This window comes from Falco cherrug, chromosome 3 (genome assembly GCF_023634085.1).
Source record: "Falco cherrug isolate bFalChe1 chromosome 3, bFalChe1.pri, whole genome shotgun sequence".
NCBI lineage: Eukaryota > Metazoa > Chordata > Aves > Falconiformes > Falconidae > Falco > Falco cherrug.
The window spans coordinates 75,760,373-75,778,023 of NC_073699.1; the positions used below are offsets into that span (position 1 = coordinate 75,760,373).

Genomic DNA, 17,651 nt, shown 5'->3' on the forward strand with positions numbered 1-17,651 from the left:
GATTGCAATTGCATGAAGCACTTTGTAATTTTTGGTAATTCTTGTTTTCTAACCTGCTGAATGTTGGCTGTTGCTGGAAAAACGGAGAAGATGGAATGTTGCCAGTGAAGGCTGGAAGGATTGAATACACCATATTTACTCTTGCAGTATTTCTTTACCTTACAGTAGGGTGTTGGGATGGGTCTGGGGGAAAGTAGCACATCGAAGCGCTACTCTTGCACGTGCAGAAAGGGGAAAAAGGGATTGTATCTTGACTTTGCCTTTTTATGGGAAAAGCCGCGAGTAATGTTTCATACGCCTTTAAAAAGAGTACAGTAATAAGCTAACACCATCTTTCCCTTGCCTGGCAGCAGCCGTTTCCGTGCCTTCCCCGCAGCCGTTCGCGCAGAGGCGCCGGTTCTCCTCAGGCGGGCGCGGGAAGGGCGTCCCGCTGCGCAGGCCCCGCCCCCTGGGCCTGGCAGGCCCCGCCCCGCAGCAGCGCCGGGCGCAGCCTCTGCGACGGCGGGTGCCTCTGCCACCTCGACGCTGGTCCGGGGCGGTCCCGCCGGCTCTCCCCTCCCCGCGGCCGGCCCCCGGCGCTGCTCCCCGCCGCCGTCACCATGCACCGCTCACTCCGCGCCTGCCGCCGCCTCGGCTGCTCCGCCGGCCTCCTCGCGCGCCCGCCGCCCCCGCGCGCCGCCGCCGCCCGCTGGGCCCCGCCGCCGCGCGCCGCCATGGTGAGCACGGGCCGGGGGGGGCGGGGGCGCGGTGACCTCTAACTGCCGCTGGCGGCCCCCGCCGCCGTGACTCCTCCCCCGGCGCCCGCCGGCGCGCGCGACCCTCCGGCGGCCCCGTCGCCCGTCGCCGCCCGGGAGGGGGGAGCGGGCGCGCGCGCCGCCCGAGGGAACGGCGGCAAGGCCGGTCCCGGCAGCGGGGCTTCAATCCGGCGGGGAAGATGTTGCCGCCGCGCCCTGCCAGGCTCGTCCCTCTTCCGCCGGGGGGGCCTGCGGGGCCCGTCCGCGTCCGGCGCCGTGCCGGGGCCCGGCTCGCCAGCCCCGAGGCGGGAGTTACCCCGGGGGGCCGGTCCGTGCGGCGCGCAGCCGTTCGGGTGCGCTGCCCGGGGCAGGTCCGTGCCGTGAGCCGTCCTGGCCGTCGGCGGGCCGGGCGGTGCGGCAGGGCCCGCGGCGGCAGAGCGGCGGCGTGCAGCGGCTTCTTCCGCAGGGATTTCTGGCCTGTTCTGGGAGCTGTGGAGGTGCAAGTGAGAAAAGGCCGTGTCCTTCCACACACGGGCTGCTCGGGGAAAGCGTCGCGGTGGGGCTGCCTGAAAACGGGCGCTTTCAGCCGAGCCTGCCCGAGGCCTCGAGCAGGGATCCCCAGTTACGGGGCAGGTACGGTCAGGCCACTGCCGGGCCGAAAGGCGACTGGGGCTGGTTTACTGCACCTGGTTCAATGTAGACACAAAAGTGTAAATCCGGCTGCGGAACTTCAAATCTCAGTACAGCAGCTAGGGTGGCACGCGGACACCTGAGGCTCAGGTGCATCTCTGTAAGTTTAGTCCCTAAAGCAAAGAGGTAACTTAGACTGTCAGAAGAATAAGTGGGGTGTTTAGGTTTTTATTAATTAATTGGTTTATTAAATTAGTTAATAAATTTCGACTAGAACGTTAATTTCCAATCTGTGATGTTGATTAAGGTGTAGAAAATGGCATTTAAAAGAACAAGCTTCCCAATGAGCAAATGAGCTGCATGGTGAATGAAACGTATACTGGTATAAGAAAACTATATATAAAAAGATATATAAAAAAACCTCAGAGCAGACTAACTCAAACTATTGGCCTGTCACATGGTTCCATTTTTTATTTTTCTGTTTAGATCATGTCCTTCATTTACTCGTTGAAGATCTAGTACTTATGAAAGGCTGCAATCTTACAAGGAACATGTGGTTTGATCTTTGCCGGTTAGAAATATGACCTGTCCTGTAAACATGTATTATTTATTGCTTGGGTTTAAATAACGGCAGTAGTTAGAGCAAAATGTCCCTCAAGTGAATTTGGAACTCGAGCAGCTGTTGAATTCTTACAGGAAAACTTTGTATGTTTTTATTTCCAATAGGAACACCAAAAAATATACCAACTGGTATTTAAATCTGAAAATAAACAAAAAAACCCACCACATTTTTATGTTTGTAGAGATTTTTCGGCAGCAAGAGTTGTTTCGGAATATTTTGTGTAGACACAACCAAACGTACGTGCTGTCCTGCGGTGTGACTATTCTGTTGCCTTAGCTTGGCGCTAAATTGCACAAGATGTTTTAAATGCAGTTGTGGTCGCAATGGTCCTTATTCAGCTGAATGTTTTAAAATACTTGATTTTGGTTTCTAAAGAGTAAATTTCAGAATTTGTGACTATTCCAGAGGAGAAATGACATTTAAAGATGGAAACATTCTTCATCTACTTAAGGAGAGCAGTTGAGCACAAATTCTGTTTTCTGCTGGCCTTGAAAGGTTGGTTTTGACATGCTAGAAATGATGATTCTTTTGCACTGAAATATCCAGAATTGCTGCATCTATAAATCAGAATGTAATTTTCCACAGGAAGCGTTACTGCTGCAGCTCTGCCATCTGAGTATCTCCAGTGCAATCTATGGTGCAATCGTTTCTAGCTGATTAGTTCCCTGCGACAAGGCAAAAGTGCAGTAATATTTGCTTAACTGTGTAAGCTTTGCTGTATGGCAACTTGTGATTTTGGAGGGCAGAGCACACCTTGTCGGGGCTCTTAAAAAAAAAATAAAAAATGCTTGTTTTGTAAAGGTGAGGAAGAGTAGTTCTGAGCTGAGACTTGCTGTAGCTTTGACAGAGATTAAGTAGTCATAGGAGTTTGCCTTGGCTTGTGGCAGGGTTGCTGGGTCTCCTGGGTTCCCCTGCGGCGCAGTGGTGGGGGAAGAGAGGGCTCTCACCAGTGTGCTGCCATTGCACCATTTTACAGCAGGTTCCCTAGGTCAGGGAGTGACTACGGAAACTGCTTCAGATACGGGAACTGGGACCTTCAGCTCATAAAGCCAGTCAAGAGGGTGAATTCTAAGGAGTGAGGGAAGCAGGCTTTTAACATAAAATTTCAGACAGTGATTTCTGCAGGCTGCTATGTTAGTCTGAAGGTAATGCTGAAGTTTAGTTACTTTAGTGTGTATGAAAAATACCACTTTTCTATTTTACCTAATGTCACCTGTTACTTTATTAATCAGCAAATGACATTCAGCTTAAAGTACCTTACCCTGTTAACTTCCTTGGAGTTTGTGAATGTGTATAACATAGAACTGGCTAGGGAAGTAATTTTTTTAATAACGGGATTTCGTTGTTAAAAGGTACTTGTACGAGGAGGTTATAAGAACATAGGAATGGCTGATCCTTTTTATCTTTGTTTCATCATTGTTGACGGAATTACATAAGTTTGAGGAATCAATGGTGCAGCTGCTAGCTTTTTTGTCTAAAAGGTTGCAGGTAGTTTAACTATTATATCTTGTTTGAGTATGGATACTTTCGGTGATTGAACCACTGATGACATCAAGAGCAGGGCTTGGAGCCAAATTGGTTCTGCTTATTCAGCTCTAGGGAAAGCCTGACATTGTCTGCTTACACAAGGTGTGCAAATATCAAAAGTAGGGATTTTGGAGACCGTGTGTTAGTGGTCCCTGCTGTTGGAATATTCGTTTATGCATGTGTACAGTAAGACCCACAAGCATCCCTATTAAAAATTTTTGGTAGTGAGATACTAAAGAAGTATCGACTGTGTTCTGTTTCTTGTTAGCATGTAAATGAATGCTAAGTGACTAAAATAGGATAAAGAGGATTAAAGAACATGGGAATGGCATACTGGTCCACACTAAGCTTTGTATTCTTCTGGGGTCAGCATCTGGGAGAGCATGAGCTGAAACACAAGGTGTGGGGAACAAGACGGCAATTCTAGAGCTAACCTTTACTGTTTGTGGGCTTGGTCGCAGTTTCTTTTGGGTCACGTGCACCACCTGCCCTGCAAGAGTGCTCCAAGCAAGTGTCTGGTGCCTCTGGTATGTGACTGTTGGAGTACCTGATGGCAGATCATCTCCATCTGGTTGGAACGCTGCTTAGGACAGTAAAAAGGCTGATACACCCCCCTGCATTGCTACTGCCTGCAGCTTGTTGTGCGTGGTGATGCGGGCCTGGGTAGGCTGCTGCAAAGTCAGTGCTGCTGGACAGGGTGCTCTGACCAATACCCAGATGTGCTTCTGTCCAAGAAGACTGAGACCCACCAAGCAAGGAGCAAGTAAAACAGACCAAGAAAAGAGGGGTACAGACTGACTTCAGAAGTGGACACCTAGGGAACAGTAAGAACTGTGCAAATGTATACAATGCTTTCCTCGTGTTCTGACCCAGTCTTCACTTTCACATCAGGGCATTTCCTGAGTCTGGGGTTTGTCTGTATAATGACCCAATTTATATCTTTCTTCTGAGTATTTATCTTCCCTAAACTTGTGCGGAGTTCTTGCATCCATAGCCTCAGCTGGCAAGGAGTTTTGTCTGTCTGCTACTTGTGTGAAGAGCTGCTTCCCTTTCCTTGCTTTGAACCTGGTTCTTACTAGCCTAATGTTACGGCTCCCTTTCTTGTATTGGAAGAGACAGTGAGCAGCTAATGCCCATCACCATTCTACCAATGCTTTTATTGACCTCAGTTTTCCTTCAATCCTCAAGATGTCTCTTTTCTGAACAGAAAAGTCAGTTGTTTTAAGAAAGTTCTGTTCCCTGCCTTTCATCAACTTTATTGCCTTTCTTTGAACTATTTCCACTTTTTGGAGATGGAAGAACCAAATCTGCACAAAGACTTCAGAGTATAAATGAGTGATGGTGGCACAACAATGTTTCTTTCTGTATCCTCTGCTTTTTCTCATAGTTCTTAACATCTGATTTTCTTCTTTCTCTGCACTGCAACTGTGACTTGATGCTGTGATAGAGCTTTCCCAAGGACTCACCCTTGAGGGTCATGGTTAGGTATATGTATATACCCTACCTATGGAGTTGGGATTGTTTTATCTATGATTAAGATTTAAAAAAATACTTATTTCCCTTCCTGAACACTTTGCAAGAAGGTAGTCTGTTCTCGGGAAGGATGAACACCTTCCTCACAGAAATGTGGGACTTTACTGACCAAGGCCTGGGGAGAGGAAGAGTAAACTGCTCTTTCCTGTCCAGCCTGGTAATCTTTGTAGAGCTGCATCTGAATGTGATCACATCATCACAAATGAATTAATTGTTTCAACAAAAAGTAAAAAATTACTTTTTAGTTGGTGTATGTCAATGAAAATTAATTTACCTCTTGCTGTGTTAGATAATAATTCATGTATATACCAATGCAGGTTATACCTGATACAGAAATATTGCCTTACATAAATATTGCACAAAAAATACCTAGATGCAGTTTCTTTGTGTTGCACATCTAGGACAACTGTGTTACTGGATTGTTAGGCTTAAGAAGGTGATTGTCAGTAACTTGTTACTGAATTAGTCAGTTCCTCCCTTTCAGTATATTTCTTAAGTCTAATGGGCAGTGTGGATTTCAAATAGGGATTGTGTTACGTGTATGTTGACGGGTGGATGCTACCCGAAGTCTTAAGTCTTGCAGTGCTGCCTGTCAGCAGTGGGTCTGCTAGATTACACAATGTTAGTAGTTGTGACTTTTACTGAGACAGGTGCTCAAACTAGAAAAATGTCTTAACTTTGAAAATACAATTAGAAGAATACCTATGACTAGCTAAGTGTCTTTGTTTTGTGTTTTTCACCCTTGAACGCTTTTTCTTACCTGTACCTGCTTTCAAAAAGGATGTGCTGTTTGCCAGTGTTTGAAATGTTTTTGTTTTTCCTTTGCCACAGTCCACTCAAGAGGCTTTTAGGATAGAATATGATACCTTTGGTGAACTGAAGGTCCCAAGTGACAAATATTATGGTGCCCAGACTGTAAGATCTACAATGAACTTCAAGATTGGAGGTGTTTCAGAAAGGATGCCAGTAAGTAATTCAAATCTATGTTGATTTCTTTTCTTTAAGTTACATTTGGGTTGTGATAGTGAATACCTTCTTCTTAGACTTTTGCTGGGAATATGAGCAACTTTGAATTTTAATTAAAATTAGAAATTCCATGGCAAGATAACTGTTCTGTGGTAGAAATATTTTTTGTTGCATTTAAATAAATTGAATGTTGCTTTTGAATAATTATGCTATTGCGTTGCTTAATTTTTTTGATAACCAGGATTAACAGAAATCTTTTCTCTAATTTTTCTGAAAACAAACTGAATGGAATGATTTGTTTGCTGTAGTGTTATATAGCTTGTTACTGAAGATGTTTAGTGTAGCATGAGTTGATATGAAGTTACTTTTTCATGTGTAATTTTTCCATACAGCATTAGTGTGCATGTGCTTTGTCATATACTGGACTTCCATGTGTTGAAACATCAGGTCAGTTTGCCCTTGAAAAGGTTATTTTAGAAATTAAATCAGTTCTCCTTTTCTGTTCATTTTAATGCATGTAATCTTTTTTGATATGCAAAGCATACCTGGACTTAAGCTGTGTACTGGTATCTGGACTGCTTGGATAAATGTTACTGTTAATAGAAGCATAGGTCATGTGACCTGATGGCTCTTTGGTTTGGTTGAGGACTACTGCTGGATTTAAGTCCAGAAGGAGTTTGGTTTAGAGCTAGACCTTCACTATAAGTTCCTGAAATGTCCTTTTGGGGAAAAAAAAAACATGTTTAAACTTACTCTTGTGTCTCAGGTTCAAGTTATAAGGGCTTTTGGCATCCTGAAGAGAGCCGCTGCTGAAGTAAATCAAGATTACGGTCTTGACCCAAAGATTGCTAATGCTATTATAAAGGCGGCAAATGAGGTAGGAACAAACTGTTCACAATACTAGATCTGTCATTGTATTTTTGTTAAGCTTTTCACGGAAGATTTGAAGGCTAGGGGAAGACCTCTTGGATTTCTCAAATTGTTAGAGGAAGGCATTTAGTGTTAGTAAATTTTGTGTTTCATGTTGAGGTATCATTTACTTAATGTTTTACTATTTTAATTCTGACATTTATAGAAATGGAAATGACTGATTAAATGCTTTTTGATACTTACGGTATAAAGATAATTTCCCCCATCTATTACGACTGCTCATTACTTGCACAGTGTTGACTCTTATCAGACGAACAGTATAAAAAAAAAAAACAGGAGAGGAATAGAATCTAGTTTCATTCCGCTAACGTGGTCTGACATGCCAAGGAAAGCTTTTTTGTTTTTGTTAAGCAATTGGATCTTAGAAATGTGAGAACCACCTGCAGTCTCAATAGTGTCTCTGTTACTAGTCTATTCCTTCTTCAGACTTAAGTTTATTAATAAATCTGTGCTTTTTAAGTATCACTTTTATAGCTAAAGAGGACATGATGTGACAAACAGAGGCATCTCCTCTTTCTCAGGATATAAGTGCCACCCAAGTGCAGAGTTGTGGAGGTATGGTAATACCAGGTGTGTTGCTTTCTGTAAAGCAACAGATACATTTATTTAGAAGCATTGTTTTACAGAGCTCGCTTGTTTGACTAGCTTAAAATATTTAAGTACTTGCAGAAGCCTTATCCTCTTTCTATCAGCTGTAGCACCGTAAGCCCCAAGACTCAAGAGCTTTGGAGAACTCCAGAATAGTCCAGGCTGTTTTTGTGGTTTCTAGGGTTCTTCTAGTTAAAGGTGGATCAGAAGTTTTGGTAGCTAAAGGCTACTTACAGATTCATGAGTTCTGAAAGTTGTTCGGGGCTGCTTTGTTGTGTTTTAAAAACACTCCTGCAGTGATACCCTTTCCCTTACCTCCAAAATAATAGAACTGAAAAAGAAAGAGATACAGTGATAAATCAAGTTACTCTTGGAGATGGGAACTTTGCCCCTGTATAAGATGGGAAATGCATAAGATCCTTTCCTGAAAAGCATGATTCCAGGAGGATTAATGTGTCCTGATAATCTGGAGATAGTTATCTAGCCTTAGAGTTCTGACAACAGGTCCATTGCTTTGCATTTTCAACTTTTCTGAAGCTACTATGTACAGGGGTGATAATTCTCAGCACAGATGTTGATACTATCACAAACACACATTTAGAAAAATCTCTAAATGCTTATCAGGTTCAACAGCCTCCAAAAAATGGAGATTGAACAGGAGAGTGTACCTGTTCCGTTTTGATTTGAGATGGTAGTTGTTACAGCCTACCTACTGAAGATGTCAGTTGGTATAGCCATCTTTGGCCGATCAGGACCTTGTTCCCATGGGTAATCAGCAAGTCAATACATAGGAATCTTTTTACGTCCATGTGGTTCTCTCACTTGTTTATATGTGCAACATTTTCAGTTACAGTTGAGGTACAGTAAAGACAGTCATGAGTCTCTTTTAGGTACCTCTCAATTTACAGCCATGTAGGTCCAGGGCAGTACTAGGGAAAGCATGCCTTACAGGAAGAAGGTGTTTGATACCAGCATCCATCTGCTGGCTCATTTTATTGATGCAAAATCTAATGTCTGTAGGTGTAAGAGGTCTGGAACTTCCCTGTATGAAATTTATTTCTGAAGAAATTTCAGAGTCCAGTTATACAAATAATTACTGTGTGTGCATGACAGATGATCTTTGGCAAAAGCACATCTTCTAGATTTCTGAATGCCTCTAATTCAAATGGTTGTGTAGCTGTGATCAGTGTTCATGATGAAACTGCGCAGCTGTTGAGCTTGATTTCCTAGGAGAAAGCAGTGCACCTATGATGATGAGAAATTTGTAAACAGGTAAGCACCATCTGAAAACTGATTTCTGACACTCAGAGGATGGTCTTAAGGAGGCACAACACTGAATCAGTACCCTGAAGCACGTTACATGCTCTGATTGAGAAACTACTTAAGTAATTTCCCTTGCCTGAGAGACCGAACTAACCTGAGCAAATAACTCCGGAATGGAGAACCAGCATGTACTACTTCTAGTTCCAGGAGGATTAGAATCCAGATTTCTTTAAAGATTGGGAAGGGGACGATGTTTTTGGACTTAAAAAAATTATCTGCATTGTTTGGGAAAGAGAAGTTGTAAGCTAAATGAACTTTTAAAAAGCTTTTCTTTCTGTGACTGTAGAACATGAAATCAAATTATCTGTTTCTCTGTTTCAGCACTCAGCATCTTCAGAAAGCATGGCACAAGTTTTTTGCTCCTTTAGTATCTGGTATTACATCACACTTAATTATTCTGGTATCAATTCACAATTGCTACATGTAGATTTACAAATATAATGGAGAACATTATTTCAGTTATAGCTAGAAAATTCCCAGGTTTATGCTTTTTAACTTTTTTTGTTCCAGTAGAACAACTTTTCTCTCTTTTTCCATTATAGGTAGCTGAAGGAAAATTAAATGATCACTTTCCATTGGTGGTGTGGCAGACTGGGTCTGGAACTCAAACCAATATGAATGTCAATGAAGTCATCAGCAACAGAGCCATTGAGATAATGGGGGGTAAACTGGGGAGCAAAACCCCAGTACATCCAAATGATCATGTTAACAAAAGCCAGGTCCTTATACTTGTATTATACTTCTTTTAATGTCAAAAGCTTTTTTTTAATTGTCAATTTTGAATTCTCTTGTTATTTATAGATTTTTAAAAAAGAAGTTTTGTGTACAGCTTTGTCAACAATTTTCCAAGTTTTTCAGTTTAAATGAACTTTAAAATGTTTGTCAGTGACAGTATGACGTTTTAGATTAAAAACTTTGAACTCACTCATGACAGATAAATTCACACATAATGTAGTGGCCAGAGGTGCCTTGTGACAACCACTTCTAGTCTTGAAAGAAGTTAAATATGGATCCAGTTTCTCAAAGTTGGGTACTTGTGACTGTTAATCTCCATAATAGTTGTATAAAGCACATAGAAAGAATGATAAAAATGGCTGAAGTCCTGTAATTAGTAAATGAAATAACTTTTTTTTTTTTTCCTTCTTCTTCCCAGGGACCATGGTAGACATTTTTAGTGTATTTCACTCTTGATACTTCAGATTAGCTGAAGTTTTAAGCTACTGACTTGCTTATATCACTTCCTGGTCTTTTGTGCCTACTCAATATCCTGTGAGCTATGAGTTTAACATTATCAAAGCAACATGTAATAGATGTTCTAGTCACCTACAATTCCTTTAAAACCATTCATCCATTTGTTCCTCTTCTCTCATAACTACTACAGTGATTCTTTTTCTGGGTTTTTTTTGTCCCAATGTTGTTTTGAACAATCTACTCAATTTAGCTTTCTGTGGGCATAATCATTAAAAGTTGATTTTATTAATAAGGTGCTGGACTGGAATTTGAAAGATTTGGTTATTTCTGCAGATTGACTTGTGGAACACTCCTAAATTGCTTACTCTTAGTTTAGTTTCTTCTTGTTTGTAAAGTAAAGAGAATAAACCTGTACACATACATCTTACAACAATAATGGTGAGAAAAGCTTGTAAATACATTTCTTGAATTTCCTTCACAGAGTTCAAATGACACTTTCCCAACAGCAATGCATATTGCTGCTGCCCAGGAGGTTAATGAGGTATTGTTACCTGGACTAAAGAAGCTACAGAATGCTCTTGAAGGAAAATCCAAAGAGTTTTCCCAAATCATAAAAATAGGACGCACTCATACACAAGATGCTGTTCCACTTACGCTTGGACAGGTAAAAACCCCAAATTATGCATTTGTTTGGAAAATTCTTGTAAATGCATAGGAGGAAACCCAGATAAATTTGAGGACACCTACATTAAGTTGATTGTTTAAGAGAAATTATAGGAAATTAGCTAATTCTCAGTCTGAGTATTTTCATCTTTATTGGAGTTCGTTGGATGCTGTACTCTAATAACTGCATCACAGATTTTCTTGATTTTTTTCATATGTGTTATACTTATAACAGTAGTAAGATATAAATAATTTTTAAATTTTCTTCCATTACCAAATAACACAACATGGTATTTCTGTTACACTGACATTGCAAGGAAGAAGATAGTTTGTAATCTGTAAACTTATATGAACAAGGTTTTGCCAACACATAAACCTACTATTTGGAATGAAAATCTTTGATACGTGACTTATTTTTATATATATATATGTATTACAAAGATAGCAAATCTTTGTTATCATAAACTGAATTGATAAAAATCCATGTAAGGTTTGTGGATTTTTTCCAAGAATGTACGGGTGGGGTTTTTTAGTGACTAGAAGTAAGGTAACAAAGCCCAAGATCCATTTCTCTGTTTGTACCTTGAGAACATTAGTTTAGTCCGAGAGGTGATTTACCGTGGATTCAGATCTTACTTAAGTACACAACTGAGATAAAAGGCAAGAGAAGGATGGGTCGTGTATACATTTTTATGTATGCAGATTGGTTTTATGTGTAATTGTTTCTGGTGTGAGAGCAGTCTTCTAATATATGTAAACTTTCCCTCTTAATGAGAACATGCTATGTTTTAGCATCTGGGTGAAGTTCAATGCCTTCATGATTTTAAAGAAATTAGTCTAATCTTGTTAAAAATGTAAATGTTTGTTCTTGATCGTTGTTGTTGCTTCCCCCTCTCCTTTCTTTCAAAGGAATTTAGTGGCTATGTGCAACAAATTAAATATGGCGTGGCTAGGATTGAGTCAACCATGCCAAGAGTGTATCAGCTGGCAGCTGGTGGGACTGCAGTTGGTACGGGATTGAACACAAGAATTGGCTTTGCTGAGAAAGTTGCTGCTAAAGTGGCAGAGCTGACAGGTGAGGAATGATATTGAAATGAGTTATCAATAAAGCAGTATATGTAACATACAGTCAAATTAAAACTAAATCTTTCAGTTTCCATACTTGTCATAAGCTCAGATTGTATTTATATTTTAACATGAAATTTTCTGTTAATGCTGTATGTTACATGCCTTATACTTCTAATGTAATGTATTTTTATAATTATACTCAGTGCATTGAAAGTGACTGCAATTACCATGTTTTTCTGAGCAAGGCTTATTGGAGACGGATACAGTTTCAGGCTTCTGTTATTAGCTCAGCTGTAATGCTTCTGTCTTGATCTTTGCTCCTCTGGCTCTTAATCACTAACCTGGCACAAAAGAAGGAAAAACACCCCCCCCAAAGTGTTTTTTCATGTGAAGGAGTAAAAGTTAGCTGTCTGATTTTTTTGGTGCTGTCATTATAGATCCTAAAGCTTAATTTACAGAGCCATTGAGTTTTTGGATCTGTAAACCAGATCTTCTGTGTCACAGTATCAGGTTTTAAAATACCCTCAAATAAATGTGTACATCTGTCAAATTTGCTGTAAAATCTGAAACTGCTTATCAACAGTATTTTTGTTTTATTGCATCTGTTATTCACTGCCTTGTAGAGGGTCAAGACTTTCTTGTACCCAGAGAGGGAAGAAGTAACTTGTCATAAACAACTGCTGAGAAGCAGTACAGGGCTTGTTTTGGTGCTTGAAGAAGCCATCGGTGGTGTCAGGGAGCTCTCCCATCTTAATGCTTGTTAGGTGTACTATATGGACAGGTTGTACAAATTTAAAACAAGTAGGGCAGGCTCTTGGAAGTTCCACATGTTCTTATAGGGGAAGTTTGGAATGAACTCTGCATCTGAGAAAGCAGCTATGCAATTCAGAAGCCCATGCAAACTGGGTAGGATTTGGTATTTGGTGGGAACTGGAAAACACAAGGAATAATGGTGGTTATGCTGCTCTTTGAACTGGTAATGTAAACTCAGACCAGTAGTTTTGCAGGGCAGAAGTTCAGCTCACATTTGGTCCTTAGTCATGTCCTTTACCACTAATAACATACTGCTGAGAGTTTTCTTTTAGGGCAAAGCTCTGAAGAAAAGTTTTTTCATTACGGACCCTAGCCTTAAATCTCAGGCATTTAATTAATGTAAACAGAGCTGTTACTTCCATTGCTCCTGTGCCCTTGGTGTTGGCAGCAGTTTCAAGCATCCTCCTAACTCTGAATCAGCTTTCAGATGTTCTGTCTGGTTTGCGGTTCTCTCCCAGTGCTGATAACAATGTGGCTGCATCTTTTCTTCTTTAATTAGCTAATTCCATCGTGATTACTTTTTATTTCTCCTAATGTCTGCACTGTACTGCAAAACCCTCTATTTTCATAACTGAAAGAAGGCATCACAGCAATTGATAATCTAAGGAATCTTAACAATTTAATGTAAGAAATACGTAAGTTTGGGCTAAGCTGTAGGAGATCATTGACATTCACGAAATATTGTGGTGCAAAAGCAGTAATTAGTATGCAACACAGTATGAAAGCTTGAAATGTGTACCTTTGTTATGGGTAAATGCTCAAATTTCATGTTTCTTCTGTGTTTTAGTGACTTCTATTGTGTCTTGAATTTAATCTGTTTAAGAAATACATTTGTGAGAAAAGGTCTAGAGAAGAGAGGGGATCTTCATATTACTAGGTGTTGGGGTTTTTTTATTGAGCTAATTATGTGTTTGATTGTCTGTTTTATGTCTGCAAGGAAGTGCCTCACTGGTTTAATATTTCACCCACCTCCCTGTAGGTTTGCCTTTTGTCACTGCTCCAAATAAGTTTGAAGCTCTTGCTGCTCATGATGCTCTAGTTGAACTCAGTGGAGCTATGAACACAGTGGCATGTAGCCTGATGAAAATAGCTAATGATATTCGTTTCCTGGGTTCTGGGCCACGGTCTGGACTAGGAGAACTCATTCTGCCTGAAAATGAACCAGGAAGCAGCATCATGCCAGGTACAGAGAAAACATACAGCAAGAAATTGCCTGTTTCTTTTGTTTCAGACCGCTAATTCTTAACAGATACTTGCCAAACACCACCACAAATGTCAGTAAGTCCATGATTCAACACTTCTGTCAGTTTTTATGTTCTGCCACTTTTTGCCAAACTTGGTGGCCATAAAAATACTTTCTTGTACAGCTGTGTTGGCAAATAATGTGGGGGAGAGTAGAATCTGTAAATGTATGACTTATTAATGAAGTATACTTCTCAAAACTTTCTTTTAGAATTGCAAGACCTCTAAAATTTTTAGGTAAAGGCTTTTCTGAAACAAGCTTTAAATGATCTAATCTATGACATTGTAGCAATATCATGATGTAAATTGACTTCTGTCTTTACTTCCTAGCATGGTTAGTGTTACGTACTCACATTTTCCCTTCTGCAATGATCCTATTGCTATTGTATGGGAGGATACGAAAGGAAGGAATAATATTAGTAATATTCCTTGCCTCTCTCCTAAAAATTTATGTATATATTAATGGTGTACATCCAAAAATATTCTAGGCATGTTCTTCCTGTATGATAAATTGTAAAAGAAACAGGCCGTGAGCATATGGCTTTAAAAAAAGCAGATAATTAATGTTAATAGGATTATTTCTAGGAATGAAATTAACCATGAAACTTCCTTTCTAATACCTTTTTTTCCCTAGCAAAGTAAGCATAGTGTACTAATTTTATTACAAGTAAATCTTAACAAATTTGGTCAACTTTTTAAAAGTACTACTAGATTTGGTAATGATTTACCAGAAATGCCTACTTGCATGAGTAAAGACAGGTTATAATCTCCTGACTATTAAAAACAGTGGTAATTAACAGCTGTTTGGCTCACGCACATTTGATCCAGCTCTCAAAGGCTTGGTAGATTGCTGAAGCAGCCATAGCTGTTTTAAAAATCCTAGCTGAATTACTGGACTAGTACAGTCAATATCATTTATGAAAATTATTTTTTTTGTGTTGCACAGATGCAGGTAAGACATGTTACCTCCTACAAAACATCTTCTGTTGGATATAATTTGGTAGATGAAATTAGTGATTTTTGGTTGGTGTTTTTTGGGTTTGGGGTGGTGTGGATTTTTTTTTTCCTTCCTCTTCCTTCTTCGGTAACCTTTTTCCCTTCCTTCTGCAACCAGGGAAAGTGAACCCTACCCAGTGTGAAGCTGTAACCATGGTGGCAGCCCAAGTTATGGGAAACCATGTTGCGGTTACTGTAGGAGGTAGCAATGGACATTTTGAACTGAATGTATTTAAACCCATGATGGTAAGTTCATAAAGTTTTGAATATTTAGGACTTTTTAGATTGTTGTTTGTACAATCAGTTAACTCATTGGAAGAATACTCAGTGAATATTTGCTCAATACAAGCACTAGAGAAGCTAATAAATTGTAAGAACTAATTTTATTCTTTTGTATGTTAAGTGCTTGTTATTTTGACAGGGAAATGGCAATCTTTTTTACGTGAAACTATCTTATGTAGAAAAGCTTTTATCTTAACGGTGTATGCTTATCATCAGTCTAAGGAAGCAGGGAGAGAGGAACAACTGAGGCAAAATATTGTCAATGTCAAAGCAAATTTGGCATTTTAGCTAAAAATAAGATATTTTTTTTCTTTAGCAGCTATCTGTTACTAATTTCTGTTACTGCTGAATACCAAAGGTTTGCATGCTTTTGGCAAGTGAGTCATGCAAAATTGCAAATGATTAGTCATAGACTTCAGTTTTTTAAATTTTAGCTCCCTTTGACAGTGTGAGCAGGATACACCGAGATAGATACAGCTGCTTCTGTCTATTTAATCAAAAAAGTCAAATGGAGTGTTATAAATCACCTTGTACTGAAATTTGGATGTTTGACACCAAGTCGTAATTCTCATTTTCTTCTTTGGGCTGTCTACTTTTTATTTTTCCCCATAAAACCAAGAAGGAAAAAAAGAGGAAAAGAATATTAACAACAGCATCAAATCAGAAGATGGAGAACCGTGTGTAAGATGTTGAAGGAATAGCATAGAGGTTAGGGCAGGAATGATAGTTTAAGAAGAATTGAGGTGACTCGCAGAAAAGATCCTAATACTAATAGAAATTAAAGGAAAGTTTTTGAGTTTTTGTTGTCTTGTTAGAAATAAGAAGCACAAAGGAAGCAGCATGTAATATGCTGTTTTTCTGCACAGCCTATACTGACTGATACTGCTTTTTATTATGCTAGTTAGAAATGACTGAACGAACACTGAAATTTTACAATAAAATCTGTGTTTGTCTCTTCCTTACTGTGTCTGCTTTGGTAATGTATTTTTCCTGTGGATTTGAACATATTTCTTCTAAGAAGAAAAAGTTTTGAAGAGGGGAAAACCCCCAGTAATCCTATTGAACAGCCAGGCGATGTACCTAGCAGAAGATAAATTTGATAGAAACAGACACCTCTCCAAATAAGAGAGTGGCATGTTATGGATTGTCGAAGTACATGACTAATGCCAGACATTATTGTATTTTATATTTTTAGATGTCTTCTCTTGATTGGTACCTGAGGGGGAAAATGACAATGAATCAGATGCCTCCATGTATTTTTTACTTGGTTATTTGTGAATTATTACAACAAAATTATTATGCATACTTTGGTTGTCTTTATGCAAGAGTTCTGCTGTTGAATGCTTCTCACAAATTCCATTAAATAGGAGTGGCTGAGCTTACCTTGCAAAAGGAGGAGGGTGTACTATTTACTGTACTCCTTTTCTGCAAATTTTCTGTAATTTCTGCAAATACACTGTTAAAGAAGTGGATATTGCAGGGGGTGCACTGGTTATGAACAACGGTGCCAGACTGTGCAGCTATTAATATCTGAATGTAGTAGTTGGTATTTCGTTTCTTTTTTTTGTTAGATTAAAAACGTTTTAAACTCTGCAAGACTTCTTGGAGATGTTTGTGTTTCTTTCACTGACAACTGTGTGGTTGGAATCCAAGCCAATACAGACAGGATTAACAAACTAATGAGTGAATCGCTGATGTTGGTAACAGCACTGAACCCGCATATAGGTAGGTTTAAGGCTCAGAAATTTCTCAAAACAGTATACCAAAATATTTTGTGCTAATGTTGTTTTGCATACATTATTCATGTTGTCACAGTGTTTAGGAAACCAAGTCATGGCTCAGGCCAAAAGTTAATTTACTTTAACATAAATAACTGCCTTTGCTGTTGAAAAAGATGTGTCCTCCTTGCCATGGCCATACCGGTGCATTATAAAAGTAATGCTGACTGGAGTAGAAAAAAGGAGATGGGGCGAATTTGTGTACCTGTCATCCTGATTTGACTGCCAATAATAATGAAAAGTGAAAGACTGTAACATGAGATTCTATTTTTAAAGGAGAAGGTCATATAAAACTTTGATCTAAATCCATGAAGACCAGAATAACATAATTGGGAGTTGGTGTAAATACTTTGTGCACATTTACTGCAAACTGAGTTAAGTGGTTACAGCAGTATCTAGCAAATTAATTCTCCAAAGGCAAAGTGTCCCATTTTTTCCTCACCTCTGAGAAACCGTCTGAAACTGCAAATGGCTCTCGTTTGCTTATTTTGTTACAGGGTACGATAAAGCAGCCAAGATTGCCAAAACGGCGCACAAAGAAGGGACGACGTTAAAAGAAGCTGCTTTGAAGCTCGGATTCCTTACATCAGACCAGTTTGATCAGTGGGTGAAGCCCAAAGATATGTTGGGTCCTCAGTAACTTCGGTAAAAAAAATAAAAGCATTCTTAACATAAAAAATAAATAAAATAAAACAAACAGCTTATGCTTTTGTTTCACAGGTTTTCATGGTATTGCTTTTTTAACACATCAGATGAACTGATCTG

General features: G+C 39.7%; 1 protein-coding gene across 2 annotated transcripts; it reads left to right on the forward strand.

The window, feature by feature from the left end:
* Nucleotides 1-506: 506 nt before the first annotated feature.
* FH (fumarate hydratase) lies at nucleotides 507-17,603 on the forward strand. Of its 2 annotated transcripts, none has more exons than XM_055704425.1 (10): nucleotides 507-716; nucleotides 5,878-6,012; nucleotides 6,779-6,889; nucleotides 9,396-9,572; nucleotides 10,526-10,708; nucleotides 11,617-11,782; nucleotides 13,568-13,771; nucleotides 14,945-15,072; nucleotides 16,680-16,833; nucleotides 17,384-17,603. In XM_055704425.1, the coding sequence occupies exons 1-10, from the start codon at nucleotides 600-602 to the stop codon at nucleotides 17,524-17,526; spliced, it is 1,518 nt and encodes a 505-aa protein (XP_055560400.1). In that variant the 5' UTR covers nucleotides 507-599; the 3' UTR covers nucleotides 17,527-17,603. The 2 variants fall into 2 exon arrangements, with proteins under 2 accessions (XP_055560400.1, XP_055560401.1); XM_055704426.1 differs by lacking the exon at nucleotides 507-716 and adding an exon at nucleotides 4,195-4,337.
* Nucleotides 17,604-17,651: the final 48 nt, after the last annotated feature.